We start from the raw sequence: 15,177 nt of genomic DNA on the forward strand, positions 1-15,177 counted from the left end.
GTGGGATATAAGACAGAGTCCTTGCCCTTAGGGGGCTCATGTTCTAGAGGTGCAGACACATAATGAATGTGTCATATAGCAGGTGCTCCGTTTAAAACTACAATAATTCCCTTCCCCCTTACTGTTTCTCTCCCCCACTTCTCTAGTATATTACTGTCTCACATACCAGATAATTTGCTTTTTTGGGTTGTTTATTGTTCTTGTCTTTCCATTGGAATATAAGCTCCGTGAGGGTAGGGATTTTTGTCTGTTTTATGTCTCCACTTCGGCTTAGAGTAAGTGTTGAACAGATGAATCAGTATCCAGTGTTCGTTGATTTGTTCCGTATGGAAGACAGGTCTCAGCTTCTATTCAATTCAAGCCGGATAGCCTTGATTCAAATCTTGGTGCTGCTGCATACTTCATAACCTTGGAAAAGTCACTTTCTGTCTCTGTACCTTAATTTTCTCAAGTGTGTAATGAGAATAATAGTGGTGGGGATTAAATGAGTCTATGTGGGTGAAGCACATAGAAGGTGCCTGGTCTTATGTACTAATGGACAACTAGTTTGTGGTCATTGTACAAGAGCTTATACTGGGCAGATGCCCAAATGGACTTAAGCTGTGTATCCAGGGGATAGACTAGAATCAATGAGAGTCAGTGAGGGGGCCAGATTTCACGGCATAAAGAGGAAGAACTTTTTAAAAGCCAGCATTGCAAGGAGAAATAGCTGAATCCACTATTACAGTTGGAGACTTCAACATCTCTCTGTCAGAAATGAACATAGGACTTCCCTGGTGGTGCAGTGATTGAGAATCCACCTGCTGATGCAGGGGACACGGGTTTGAGCCCTGGTCTGGGAGGATCCCACGTGCCGTGGAGCAACTAAGCCCATGCGCCACAACTACTGAGCCTGTGCTCTAGAGCCCATGAGCCACAACTACTGAAGCTCGCATGCCACAACTACTGAAGCCCACATGCCACAGCTACTGAAGCCTGCACACATAGAGCCCGTGCTCCGCAACAAGAGAAGCCACTGCAAGGAGAAGCCCGTGCACCGCAACGAAGAGCAGCCCCCGCTTGCCGCAACTAGAGAAAGCCCATGCACAGCAACGAAGCCCAGCACAGCCAAAAATAAATAAGTAAATAAATAAATAAATAAAAAGAAATGAACATATCCAGCAGGCAGAAAATCAGAAAGGACGTAGTTGAACTCCACAACACCATCAATCAACTAAATATAGAGGTCATCTAAAGACTACTTCATCCAACAACAGCAGAATACACATTCTTCCCAAGATCACATCGAGTTTTCACCAAGATAGACCACCTACTGGGCCATAAAACACACCTTAACAAATTAAAAAGAAAAGAATCATACAGTGATTGCTCTCAGACCATAGTGGAATTAACTAGAATTCAATAACAGAAAGAGAGTTGAAAAATCCCCAAATACTTGGAGATTAACACACTTCTAAATAACACATGGGTCAAAGGAGAAATCTCAAGAGGAATTTTAAAATTTCAAACTAAATGAAAACTGAATGAAAATGAAAACACAACATCAAAATTTGGGGGACGTGGGGAAAGCAGTGCACAGAGGGAAATTTATAGCACTGAATGCATATATGAGAAAAGAAGAAAGATCTGCAATTGGTCGTCTAAACTAGCTTCTGCCTTAGGAAACTAGAAAAAGAAGAGCAAATTGAATGCCAAGGAAGAAGGAAAATAACAAAAATTAGAGCTGAAATTAGTGAAGTGGAAAATGGGGAATCAATAGAGAAAAATCAGCCGAACCAGAAGCTGGTTCTTTGAAAAGATCAATACATCGATAAGCCGAACCAGAAGCTGGTTCTTTGAAAAGATCAATACATCGATAAGCCGAACCAGAAGCTGGTTCTTTGAAAAGATCAATACATCGATAAGCCTCTAGCCAGACCAAGAAAAGACGAGAGAGGACACAAATTACTAATATCAGAAATGAAAGGGGGGACATCACTACGGATCCCATGGACTTTAAAAGGATGGTAAAGGAATACTATGAACGACGTTAAAAGCTAGCTTTCCCAAAGACCCCACCACACGCTTTTGGTAGGTGATGAGCTCCCTGTCCTTGAAGGTATGTATGGATGCGCATTTGACGGGATCTAGGTAGAGGGGATTCAAGCGTTGGATGGAACTGAGAGTTCGGGTGTCCCTGGTCTCTGTCCTGGAGAGCTGTGTGGGAGCTAGGCGCGGGCAGTGAGCAGAGGCGTGGATCTGCTCACCTAAGAATGTCGGTGCCCGGTGGGTGCAGAGGCTGGTGGGCGTCCGGGCCCAGCCCGGGATCTCCAGGGGGTCCGGGAGTGGGGGAGGGGCGCGTCAGGGCCGCGGGCGACCGAACCGGGCAGCGGCGCGCGCCGCTGCCAGCAGGGGGCGCCTCGAGACCGAGGAACGCGCGGCCGAGCCTGACGTCAGCGCCCCGCTTGCTTGGGCTCCCGCTCTGGACTCGGCGCCAGTCCCGCTCCGCGCCGCGCCGCTTCGCTCCGGCTCTGGCTCGCCTCGGGCCCGGCTCGGGCTCCGGCGGCTGCGGCCCCCGCGCCGGGCCCCCGGGGCAGCCTGCAGCGCACCATGGCCCGCGCCCAGGCTCTCGTCCTGGCGCTCACCTTCCAGCTCTGCGCACCAGAGACCGAGACTCCGGCAGGTAAGCGCGAGTCGGTCGGACCCATCTTGCCCCGCGGAGCCCCCGGCGCCCGTGGCGTAGCTCGAAAGAAAGTGGGAGTGTTGGGTGACCGGACGTTGCGAGCCTGCTCCCTGTGTGTCTGAGTGTTGGATGTGCGATCGTGTGCTCAGGGTGTTGTGTGCCTGCGAATGGTGTGTGTCCTGAGTTATGTGCAAGAAGAGGTGCTGTGTGTGTTGTGTGTCCACGAGTATGTTGAGGTGAATGTTGTGTGCATCGAGGAGGCATGGAGTGTGCGCTGAGTGTCTTGTGTCTCTGCCACTGTGTAGTGTGTGTGGGGCCAAGTAGGATTGTGTGTCTGTTGTTTGTACATTTGAGTTTGGTTGTGTGGCAGGAGTTGTGTCTGCTAATGTGTTGCATTTGTGGGCATTTTGTGTGCCCTAGCCCGGAGTGTTTGCTGTGTGTCCGAGAATGGCTCGTGTGTTTGTGTTCTGCGTGTGGCGAAGAGTGCTCTGTGGATTCTGCCCGCGTGTGGAACAGGGAACGCGTGTGCGGTGTGTGTGCTTGTGAGATCCGTGTACGTGTGTGAAGGCGTGGGAACGGGTCCGGAACGTGTGTGTCCGTGCGCCGTGTGCGCAATGTGTACGTGTGGGAGTGTCTGGGGTTGGTGGTGTGCGCCGCCGGGGGGCTGCGCGGATCCGAGTGAATGCCAAGTGTGCCGGGAATGCGTGTGTAGGAGCGTTTCTGGAACGGATGTGAGTGTGTTCGTGCGTGCTGGCTGCGTGTCCGGGAATGTTGCGAGTGTGGTGCGCGCCTGGGCCGTGGCTGAGTGTGTGCACGGGGCCCGGGGCCGCCCGAGGGGGCGGTGGCAGGGTGTGTGTGTGTGTGTGTCCCTCGGGTGTGCGTGTGGGGCGCGCGGGCCCGGAACAAGTTGTCGTGGCGGCGCCCCCTTCCTTCTCCTCCCCTCCCCTCCCGGGTCGGGCCGGGCCTGAGGCTCGCCAGGGAGGGGTGGGGGCCCGGCGGCCGCCGACTCCGACATTTCGGGCTGTTTGTTGTTTCGCAAGTTCGGCGCGGCGCTGGCTGGCGGCAGATCCGAGGCGGCGCCGGGGCTGCGGGGCGCCCGGGCCGGGGCTGGGGAGGGCCCGGCGCGGGGGGGTGGCGGACGCGGGGGGCCGCGGGGCGCGCCGAGGCCGGCGGGAGGGGAAGGCCGGGCGGCCGGGCGCTCCTGCGGGGGCCGGGCCGTGGCTGCTCCAGGGCAGCTGGGCGGGGGTGAGTCCGGGCGGGCCGGGCCTGGCTCTGGGCGGCCGGACGGCGCCCCCTCCCGTTGCGCGCTGGGGGCGCCACGAACGCAAGGGTCTCCCGGGACACCCCCTCAGTCGACTCCGCAACTTTGTGCGGCCTCCCCGCCGGCCGGGACGGCCGTGAGTGAGTGTACGTGTGTGAGCGTGTGTCTCCGTGCTTCTGTGTGCTGTATGACCGCGCTGTCTCCGGGTGTGTTTTGGAGTCTGAAGTCTTTTGGGCTGTGTTGTGTGTGTGTGTGTAGTTGTACGTGTGATAGCGTTTCTGAATGTGTGTATCTAAAGCTGTGTCTGTGTACCCGTGTGTGCTGTGGACCGTGTGTGGTCTGTGTGTGTGTTGGTGTGTCTGTCCACCCCCTTCCCAACCCCCCATCCTACCCTGAGGCCTGGGATCCCAGACTGCGGCCCTCTCCTGCGGAGTAGCGCCCGATGCCTCCCCTGGGGCGGGGGTGGCCGGTCCCTTACCGGTGGCGGCCTCAGCACCCCTACCCCCTCCAGTTGGGCGGCTTCAGCCTGGTACCCGGGGCGCTGAGTAACGGGGAGACGCCCCAGACGGGTACCCGAGCCAAGACACAGGCAGAAGCACGTCGGCCCCAGAGACTCCTTCAGGCCGCCGGTCTCCGAGAACTGGCCTCTCCCGATCGCGTTCGCTGCCCCGCTGCTCCCTCCGGCCCCTCGGGCGGAGCTCCCTGGGCACCTGCAGCCGCTCCGGCCGCCGGCTCTGAGCTCGGCCGGGCCCAGCGGCCCCAGACCATCGCGCACAGCTTTAGCTTTGACCGCTCGGTGCCTGAGAGGACGCCTAAGGAGACCTCCCTCCTTATCCTGCCCCAATCCCTCCCCCTGTCCTGCAGCAACTTTGTTCCCCTCCCCCACCCTGAGATCAAACCAAGGGTACATGCTCCCCCATCCCTGCCACCATCATCTTGATTCCAAGAACCCTCAGGTGCCCCAACTCCTGCCAGTAGGGGAGACTGTCAAAGACTGAGGTTTGGGAGTGAGATCTTGAGTGGGTTACTTCCATTCTTGGGGCCGCCGTTTCCTCACCTGCCCCATGGGCTTCATAATGAAGGTGTATGGTACTTGGTAGATTGTAAACTAAAGCTCTGTTTGTGAATACCAGGGAACAAAAGATGATTTTGAGGACTGCTACAGAGCCAGAGACTGTGATTTGAAGCCAGGGGGACCTGGGTGCACATCTGTCTCTGCCACATGCTGTCCCTGTGACCTTGGGCAAGTCACTTCACTTCTACAGTTCCTGGCACCTGTAGCTATTACTGTTGAGCTTAATTCAGAGGCCCTTAGTAGAAGGGGTGTGATCTCCCCTTGTCCCCAAGTTGGTTAGAGTCAGCCCAGCTCCCTGAAGGCCTCCTGAGTCTCCCTCCCCACAAAGGGTGGGTGGTGATGTCTCTGAGCCATGCAAATCTGGCAGTAATTTATTCTGCTGCGTTCTAGCTCATTTTGTCCTTTTGGTTGCTGGAGTTGTGGACAGCAGGAATGAGGGAGAGGCTGCCCAGTGGTTTCAGGTTGGGCAATAAAGGCTTGTCTGGGCAGCTGGCCCTTCTCCCTGGGGGTGGGGGAGGGACTCAGCAGGAAGATGTGCGAGTGGCCAGAGTGGGGGTGGTGCTGAGCTCCTGCACGGCCTCCCTCCTAGCTCTGGTGTCAGGGAAGATCCAGGGTGGACACCCTGCTTGCTCCAGGCATGCTGCCATCCTTCCATGCCTTCATCAGCTAAGCTAGAATGGGGTGGGTGGTGGCTTTTCATGCAGGGCTGGGTTAGCTAGAGTTGCTGGGGTACCTTGTGCCCTCCTTCCTCTTTTAACCCCCTCGCTCCTCCAAGCTGCTCTCCCTGCATCCGGATGCAACCTACCTTTATGCCATCTCAGGATCTCTCTCATCTGTCCCCTTCTCTCCATCCTCATCCATCTTTCACAGGCAGGAAGGCTCCAGCCTCTTCCTCCACCCCTCCCTCCATAGTGTCAGGGATCTTCCTAAAACATATGTTTGAAACCTTGGTTTGAAACCTTTTGAAGGCTCCCCGTTACCTCCTGGGTTAAGTCCCTCCCCCATGTCCTCTTGCCTGCTCTAACCCCTGCCTGCCTGTCCAGTCCCATCAGCTTTGCATTACTTGCCTTGCATCCTATGCTGTGGCCAGTCTAACCCACTTACTAATACCCACTAAATGTCCACTCCTGCCATCTCTCTGGGCCTTTGCACAAGCTATATTTTCTCCCCAGAGCTCTCTAACTCCACCTCTTCACTGGGTGGGCTCCTGCTCCTCCTTCGGACTTTAGCTTAGACATCACCTCCTCTCTGAAGCCTTCCTTGGTTACTCCCCCTTCTAGCCTAAAAAGGGAGGGTGGGGGTTGATTAGATTTTTCCATAACACTGTAATTATTGTAATTACAGTTTATTTGTCCTTTCTCCCTTACAGACCATGAGCTCTGTGGGGACAGGGACTGGGTATTTAGTTCCCTTCTGAATCTTTAGTGCCAGGTACAAGGCCTGGCCCACTCCTGCTGAGTAAATACACCCAGCATGAAAGAATGAGTGATGGGCTTCCCTGGTGGCGCAGTGGTTGAGAGTCCGCCTGCCGATGCAGGGGACACGGGTTTGTGCCCCGGTCCGGGAGGATCCCACATGCCGCGGAGCGGCTGGGCCCGTGAGCCATGACCGCTGAGCCTGCGCGTCCGGAACCTGTGCTCCACAACGGGAGAGGCCACAACAATGAGAGGCCCGCGTACCGCAAAAAAAAAAAAAAAAAAAAAAAAGAATGAGTGATGTCCAGTTGGTCAGGTTCTGAGCTGGAGATGCCAGATGGGGGCGCACTGACTCCACTGAAAGTAGAGATTACAGATAATAGGTTTCCCTCCAGGAATCTGGAAAATTCTGCTGGGGGATGGTGTGTGTGAAAAGGCCATGCAGAGAGTGTTGTCTGGGAGCTGTGAGTTGGAGAGGTCAACTCGCTGCCTGCCGGCCCCTCCCCCCAGCCACCGTCCTCCGTGCCCCCCTCCCCCAGCCCCACCCCCACTGCCCTTGCCCCCCAGCAGCTGGCAGGGCCTGTCCGGCCCCTGGTCTCAGCTCTTTGTGCTGGAGGTTCGGCAGTTGGTGAGAGGCATCGAGTCCCAACTGTCAGTCTGAGCGTCTGGGGAGGAGGGGGAGGGCCCTGCAGTGGGAGCACAGACTCTGTCCTCTGTCTCAGCCCCAGTCCTGGCTGCTTGTGAGCCCAGGAAGGGAGGAGAGCTGCCCCCTGTGTTGACCCCTGCAGGTGGGGTTTGGGGAGGAGGCTGAGGTGTGTGCAGGTGTGATTCTGACATCTGGGCAGTCAGAGTGTGTGTGTGTGTGTGTGTGTGTGTGTGTGTGTGTGTGTGTGGTTGTGATTGCAGCCTGGGGCACAGGACACATGTGTGGCTTCTCAGGGAGTCCAGCCATCTGGTTACCCTGTGTGGCAGGATCTGAATTTGGAGTAAGGAGGCGACAAGCTGGTCTGAACCTGGGGAGCCTGATGCTGGGGTGTCTGAGTATCCAAGTGTCAGATTCCAGGAGTTTGGGGGTGGAGCTATGTGGGTGGGTGGTGTCTCAGGTTCTGGGTGTGGGTGTCCCAGTACCAGGATGTGGGAGGAACCGGGTGTGTCAACATAAGGATATCCCAGTGTCTCTGGATCTGGAGGTGGGTGTATCCAGGTGTCTGGGAGTCCTCAGGTTAATGGGTGTGTGGGAGTGTAGCCGTGTTGTGTCCAGCTGTGGGGCTGCCCAGGCTGCCCAGGTGCCTGGGTGTCTGGGTGTGGGTACCCAAGTGTCCGGGTGTGGGGTATCTATGTATCCAGCAGTGGGATGCGCGTGCATTGGAGTACCTGGGTGTTTGTGAGTTTGGCTGTGGGGTGCCCGGTGGTCTGTGTGTCTATTTGTGTATTTAGGTGTCTGCGTCTCCTGGAAAGGGATAAGCATGTTTGGGTGGGGAGTGTCCCGGTGACCGTGCGCAGCTATGGATCAGGGACTGGGGCTGTGCCCGCTCAGCCTGTGACACCGCCTGCCCTGGGGCTTGCCTTCTCACCTCCCTACAGCAGCCAGAGGGTGCTGCCACTGGAGGAGACCCCAGCGGTTCTGCTTCTCTATGGTTTGTCGTTCTAGAGCTGTGTTATCCAATAGAACCTTCCAAAATGATGGAAATGTTCTCTACCTGCTCTCTTCAGTATGGTGGCCACTTACATGTGGCCACTTAGCTACAGTTCATTAAAATAAACATTCGGTCCCTCAGTCTCACCAGCCAGATTGCAAGTCCTCAAGAGTCGCCTGTTGCTAGTAGCTATGGAATTGGTCAGTCCGTGAAGGTAGAGAGCATTTCCATCACAACAAAAAATTCTATAGACAGTGCTGGTCTAGAGGTGCAAGGCCTACAGCATCTTTAGTGAGGCCCGGGCACCTCAAGGAGTGGATGGCCTGTCACTCAGTGGCCACTGAAGAAGGTTTTGCTGAATCCATGTCCCCTTCTCTCCAGCCCCATCATTTCTTGCCTGAACGATTGCAGCAGCCCCTTCCTTGGTCTCCATTCTGCCATCAGTTTGCCAGTGCTTCTACCACCCCAGGATCTGAATGACCTCTCAGGCAGGCATAGGATCCTGCCACTCCCTTCTTCTAAGCTGAAGACTCTCCAGCACCCAGGGACCAAAGCCTAACATGACAGATAAGACCCTGTATGACCCAGCCTCTGCTTTCCATGACAGCTTCATGCTTATGCCTCTCCTCCCCTGACCCCACTCCCCACGTCCGCCTTATGATCCAGGCTCACCAGGCCAGTGTTGGTCCCAGAACCTGCCAGGCCCTTTCATGCCTCTCTGCCTTTGCACGTGCTGTGCCTTCTGCGGAGAACACCACTCCCACCCGTCTTGCTTCCTGGAGGCCTGGCTACTCGCTCAGCCTTCAAAAGTTCAGCTCTGGGCTTCCCTGGTGGCGCAGTGGTTGAGAGTCCGCCTGCCGATGCAGGGGACACGGGTTCGTGCCCTGGTCCGGGAGGATCCCACATGCCGCGGAGCGGCTGGGCCCGTGAGCCATGGCCGCTGAGCCTGCACGTCCGGAGCCTGTGCTCCGCAACGGGAGAGGCCACAGCAGTGAGAGGCCCGCGTACTGCAAAAAAAAAAAAAAAAAAAAGTCCAGCTCTGATGTCACTTCCCCAGGAAAGCCTTCCCAGACGCCAGCCGATACGGCTGGCCAGGTTTCTTCCACCATGCACATGTGTCAGTGGGCTGCAGTGTTTTCCGTCTCCTTCCCCACTAGGCTGGGAGGAAGGGCTGGGCTGGGTCATTGTCATCTCGCGTCCCCAGGGCCTTGTACATGGCATGTGCCTACTCAGTGTTTGCATTGATGTGGACCCCTGGGTATACAGGGAAGGCTCGGAGTGGGAGTGGAGCTGGGGCTCCAGAGGGCAGTCATGGTTGGGGGCCGGTATCCCCCCTTGGCTGGCCCTGGGTGGGGCTGCCATTGCCTGAAGAATGGCTGGGGAGGACCCCTGGGGTTGACAGCTCAGAAGGCAGCTGTTACTGGATGACTCAGGAGGTCTTGAGCAGATTCCCAGGGTGCAGACCCCAGGACCTGGTGGTGAATCTGAAGGGATGAGGAAAAGGGGGGCCTGAGGTTTGGGAGCTGAGTATAGGTGGGGAGGATGAAGGATTGGGATAGGGACGTTGGGAAGGGGTGTTGGAGATATTTGATGAGCAAGATCACAGCTGGGGTGGAGTGACAACTTGGGGGTGGGGGACAACGGGGGGGATGGGAGGTTACTTGCAATAAAGATATATCTGGGGGGTGGGAACAGCTGGGAATGAGGGGACAGGTGGTGTTGGGGGAACAACTGAGGGTTGGGGGACAGGTGAGGGACGGATAGAAGGGGGATATGGGACAGCTGAGGGGGGATAAGAGGTGACAACTGGGAGGTATCAGAAACCTATCTGGACAGGACAGGTGGGTCTCAGCTGAGAGAGTGGGAAATACATTGCTCAGGATGTGTCTATGTGCGTATGTGTGTGTTTGCATGTGTGTATGTGTACACCCTTGTGGTTGTGCATGTGTGCCTGTGTGTTTGTACCTAGAGTGTGGTGGTGAAGAGCATGGACTTGGGAGCCACACCATCTGGGTTCGAATCCTCACTCTACCACTGCTAGCCATGTAACCCTTGGGCAAGTTACTTGACCTCTCTGGGCCTTTAGTGTTCTCATCTGTGAGATGGGGATAATAATGGAACGAACCCACTGCACGGGGTTGCTGTGAGGATATATTTTATATACATACGTATATCGTTTAGAACAGGTTCTGGCATGTAGTAAGCACTGTATGTGCTAAACTATTATTAAGGGTGTGTGTATGTGTGCAGCATCCTGTGTGCTCAGAAAAGTTCGTTCTTGGCTTCTGATGAAATCCAGGCCTGGGAGGGGTAATGGTGGCTGGGAGTGCTGGAGTGACCATCCAGGTCATTGGGTCTGGCTCGCCTCTCACCCCCTCCCCTCCGTTCATTCCACTTCCCGCCCACCCTGTGCCAGGGCCTAATTCAATAGGTCTCCCTCTGCGTCTCTCTCTCTCTCTCTCTCTCTCTCTCTCTCTCTCTCTCTCTCTCTCTCTCGTCCTGCCCCACACTGCCTGGCCCTGGGCTGGAGGCCAGGGGATGTGCTTTAATTGTCCAAAAGCTTTTCAGCAGAATCTGAATTCATTGTTCCCCTGCCTGCGTGCTGGGGCCCTGCTCAGATAGAAATACCTGGACAATGTGCTCAGTTCTGGCTGTCTGCCCCACGGGTGGCAGTGGCTTCATCCTGTGCCCTTGGAGAGTCCCTGGGGTGGAAGATACTGGGAGCGGGAGGTGAGGTGGGGGGAAGCCCCCGGGGCAGATGAGGCCTCACCCCAACCCATGGGGTAGCCAGCCCAGCCAGGCAGAGCTGTAGGCACAAGGGTTTCTGGGGGTCCTGGCTTCCCTGCTCTCCAGTGCATCATAGGGAGAAGTGTGCCACGTCTTCACCTCCCACTAAGAACTGCTCTGCATCAAAGCCCTGGACAGCTCTGGGTGTGTGCTCTCTGGGGAGTCCTGGACCCATCACCTCAGGACTGGGCCATTGCATTGCATCCTTGCACTGCACTGCATCTCAGCCCTATGCTGCATGGCTGCACTGTGTGAGATTCCGCATTACATTGGCTGTGTGGACTCTCCTGCGTGTCTGTATGCTCCACCCTCATTGTCCCGTTGTGCTGTACCTCTGTTCTGCAGTTGTGCTGCCATTTGTGTCTTTGCGGCTCTCTTCTGTGCTGTGTGACTCTATTGGATGACGATGTTGTGTTGGGCTGGTGGACCCTCCTGGGATTGTGCACAGTCCCTGGCAACGCACCACTGCACTGTGCCAACAGATGCCGTGCTACCACGACACTGCATCTGCATCACATGGCCTCTCTGTACTGCACTGCATTGTTGTAGTGGGCATCTGCACTGCATCGCGTATGGCCGGGCACAGCCTGTCTGCAGTCCACCGTCGTGCTGTACAAACACAGTGCCCCTTTGCCCGGCACAGCACTTCTGTCCCACTGCTTCACTGCACTGCACTGGAGATACGCATCTCCTGGCCCAGCCCGTCATACTGTACCACCACTGCCGCTGTAACGCCGCCCTCTAGCTTATCTCACTCTGTATAGCCACTGAGGTGTCAGCTGGTGTTCTTCCCCAGGTTTCTGTTGGCAGCCCCAGTTGAGCAAAATCTTTGCTTCAAGTGGCCTCACTGCAGTGTTCCTCTGGCCCCCACTGCTCACTGCCCGAGGAGTCAGTAGCTACACTGCAGCTTGAGGCCATTTTGTTGGGCTCGGGACTGGCGTGGGTTTTTGCAGGCATTACCTTTGCAAGTAGCTGGTGTTGCGTCTGTGCACTGCACACGGTCACTGTCCTGGGCCCCTACCCTGCACTATACCTGTTCACTGTTGGGTTGTGTGCGTTCTACTGGATTTCAAGATGCAGAGCTCTTGCGCTGAATTCCCTGTTCCACATGGTGTCTTTACTACATTCCATTTTGGTGCCACTTTCTACCCCTGCTCTCAAGTCTACACTTACTGTACTCCTTGGGACTGTATTGAGCACCCAGCAATTCTGCACTGCACCATGTCTTTCTCTTCCCTATATCTCTTCATGTTCTGCATGCCTCCACTAGACATCCTTTCAGTGAGAATTCATGGAGCGCCAACTATGTGCCAAGCCTAGTGAGGCTTGGACATAACCCCTTGGTGTTCCTGCATACACCTATCCCTTGGTGCTGAGCACCAGCCCAATGTACCACTAAGTGCTCACTGCTGCACTGTGCCTCTGTGCAGCTCTGGGTCATGGCCACGATGGATGGGGCACCTCTCCACTGCATCATGGCACCGACCAGTCCTGCCGCGCTGTGCCAGGTGTTGTGTGGGGGTCTGTGTACACTTCTCTGCTCCCCTGTATTGTATAACTGCGTTCTGCCTCTGTACAGTGGAGCTGCTGCATTGCACCCACAACACGCCACACCGCAGCCACGTAGCCCTCTGTTGCCACGGGACCGTTAGAAAGTCCAGATCTTTGCACTGTACGTGTTCGTGCACAGCCCTCTGCCTCTCTACGCTGCACTGTGTTTTTATATGACACACGGTGTCTGCACTACAGGGGTCTGTGTACCCTTTGCCCACTGTACCTCTGCAAAGAACAACCCTCCATTCAGCCGTTTGCCTCTGTATGGAGTCTGGCCCCGCCCTGTGCCTTCCCCTTACACTACCAACCTGGCAGCCCTGCTGTTAACTTTGGGATTTGCTGGGCATGTTGATCCGGGAGATGGGGAGTGAGCCTGGCCAAAGTTTCCCCTGCTGTAGTTGGCTTCCTTCTATTCTCAGTAGAGATGGAAGGATGTTGGCATCGCTGGGTTCTGTATTGGCTCCTGTAGGGGATATCAGCTCAGCTTTCTCTCCCTGTGGCCTGGCCCTGGGTGTTCTTCTTGGTTGCAGCTCTGCTGAATGCTGGGTGATTAAAAGGTGGGCATATTGCTGCCAGCCCTGCCCTTGTTAATTGCACATCAATTATTCCGGGCTCTGGAGGGCAGCTCCGGGGAGCCCTAGCCAAGGTCTGGTTGTGTTGATCTGGGCCAGGAGAGCAGTGAAGTGGGCTGGGCCAGGTCTCTGGGCTGGAGTCATGGTCCTTGAGCCTGGGTCCTTGAGCCTAGGTCCTTGAGCCTAGATCAGACTAGCTGGGATCATGGGGTCGATAAGTCCAGCCACTGTTGGCATTCTACTATACACAGGGCTTGGGGATGGGGCTCAAAGGCATTAAGAGACAGTCTCTGATCTCAAGAAGGGAGGAGGTAGGGGTTAGACAGGCCTGAGACGGAGCTATTGTTGTGGTGGAGAACATGGGTTGGGGCTGGGTTGGGCAGGAATGTCCAAGGCTGAGCCTGTGTTGGTTCTAGGGTTGGGTTGGGCTACCTAGAAAGGGGGTGTGGCTTCAGATGGTGAAATAGACCAGTGTTATCCTTGGGGTTGTATTTGGGTTCCCCAGGCAAGGGTTGGGGCTATGCCAGGGGTTGCGTGTGATGCCAGCCCCTAAATTTGTAATCTGTTGGGAGGAGTTTTGTTTCTCCTGGGGCCGTCCCTTGGGAACTGAATGTTCTGTTGACAAACCAGAGGGAACAAAAATCTCATTGCAAACAGCCTCTGTTTACCTAGCGTCTTCAGAAAACACTGATGGTGGCTGGCAGCCACACTTGGCACAGAACACCATTCCCTGTCTGGTGGCGAGGAAGTCTGGTGCTTCCATGCTTGTGGTGCCCACGTGCACACGCGCGCACACACACGCATGCACGCATGACTCCCCTCTACCTGCCGTGTATGCTCACCTCCCCCTTAGGCACATGCTTACTGCTGAATGTGCCCATATATCTCTGCAGATAAACATACAGCCACACACCCACAACTTCACAGCACAGTGCCTGAGGGACCTACACTTTGAGAGCCACACTCACCCTCACCTCTCCCCTATAGTATCTCTCTCTGCCTTCAAGTTATTCTTGCCCACATGCATGCTCACACGAATGGAATCAGAATTCTAGAGGTGGAACAGCCTTAGAGGTCACCAAGGTCCCCATTCTCATTTCATAGGTGAGGAAGCAGGGCTTCGGAGAGGACAAGCCACCTGCCCAGGGTCACACAGGAAGTTAGAGGCTCAGCAGGAATTAGATCCAGGCCTTCTGCCTCCCAGTTGAGTACTCACAAGTCAGTACCAGGCTATCAGTCTCACAGCCATGTACACGTGTACTCACGCGCGCGTGCACACACACACACACACACACAGGTCTGCATATGGAAGTACAAGCATATGGAGGGGTGGAGACCCTCACTCCAGGGAGACCCCCTCCTGCACTCTGGCTCCTCCTGCAGAGGTTGCTTTGCCCCTTACATCACCCCATCCAGAGCCCGGCCGGATGTGGATAAACCATCATCCTGCCTTCCCAAATTGTGGCTGACGGTTGCTCAGGCAACCGCCTGCCAGATTGTGGAGATTAGCTGAGGAATGTAGCTGGGCCAGTTTGCGCTGAGTCTGGGGGAGCTGCTGGGGGTCCTGGGTTGATTCAGCCCACCCTCTCAGGGAGGCCCTGGCAGAGGTGGCGTACCCACGGAGGGGTCTGGTTTTCCCCCTGTCCCCAGCCCAGCTGAGACTGTGTCCCCAAGGCTTAGACGAGGCTGGGGGGAGAGAGTGTGTGTGTGTGAACACTGTGTGTGTGTCTGTGTGTGTTGTGCATCTCTGTCGGTGTGATTGGAGCGCGTGCCATTTGCATCCAGGATGGGGACTTGAGGCCCCTTCCTCACCAGTTCCTGACATCTGACTCCAGACCCCTTGATGGCTTGTCCCACTTCTGATCCTACAGTGCCGTTTGGAGAAGCCACCTGCTCTCCTCATGGCTTATAGGATGTGTCACTTGTCTCATCTGAATCCAGGTACTTCTCTGCTCAAATACCTAGTGTGGTTTCCCCCCTTCAAATGAGGCTGGACTTCTCACCCTGGCACTTGGCTGTCCGTGATCTGGCCTCAGCCTCCTTCCCTCCCATCTTATCTACCATTGTTTGGCCAGTCTGGGCTCCTCTCTGTGCCCTGGACCACCTGTGTTTACTCACTACCTTCCTTCGCTCCTGCTGGGCCCTTTACCTCAGATGCCCCTCTCTCCATCTCTACTGGCCAGAATGGTACCTATCCTTCCATCCCTCTGCTCA

General features: G+C 55.7%; 1 protein-coding gene across 4 annotated transcripts in view; it reads left to right on the forward strand.

Annotated features, from left to right (window-relative positions):
• Positions 1 to 2,589: 2,589 nt before the first annotated feature.
• PTPRU (protein tyrosine phosphatase receptor type U) overlaps positions 2,590 to 15,177 on the forward strand; it is a gene marked incomplete at its 5' end in the record, with an annotated part of 91,653 nt that continues 79,065 nt past the window's right edge. For all 4 annotated transcript variants that reach the window (XM_079698287.1, XM_079698290.1, XM_079698288.1 and 1 more), the window contains one exon: positions 2,590 to 2,662. In XM_079698287.1, the coding sequence (XP_079554413.1) occupies positions 2,590 to 2,662 (73 nt within the window). The remainder of the gene's footprint in view (positions 2,663 to 15,177) is intronic.

The sequence above is a fragment of the Hyperoodon ampullatus genome, assembly GCF_949752795.1.
Source record: "Hyperoodon ampullatus genome assembly, chromosome: 2".
Taxonomy (NCBI): domain Eukaryota; kingdom Metazoa; phylum Chordata; class Mammalia; order Artiodactyla; family Ziphiidae; genus Hyperoodon; species Hyperoodon ampullatus.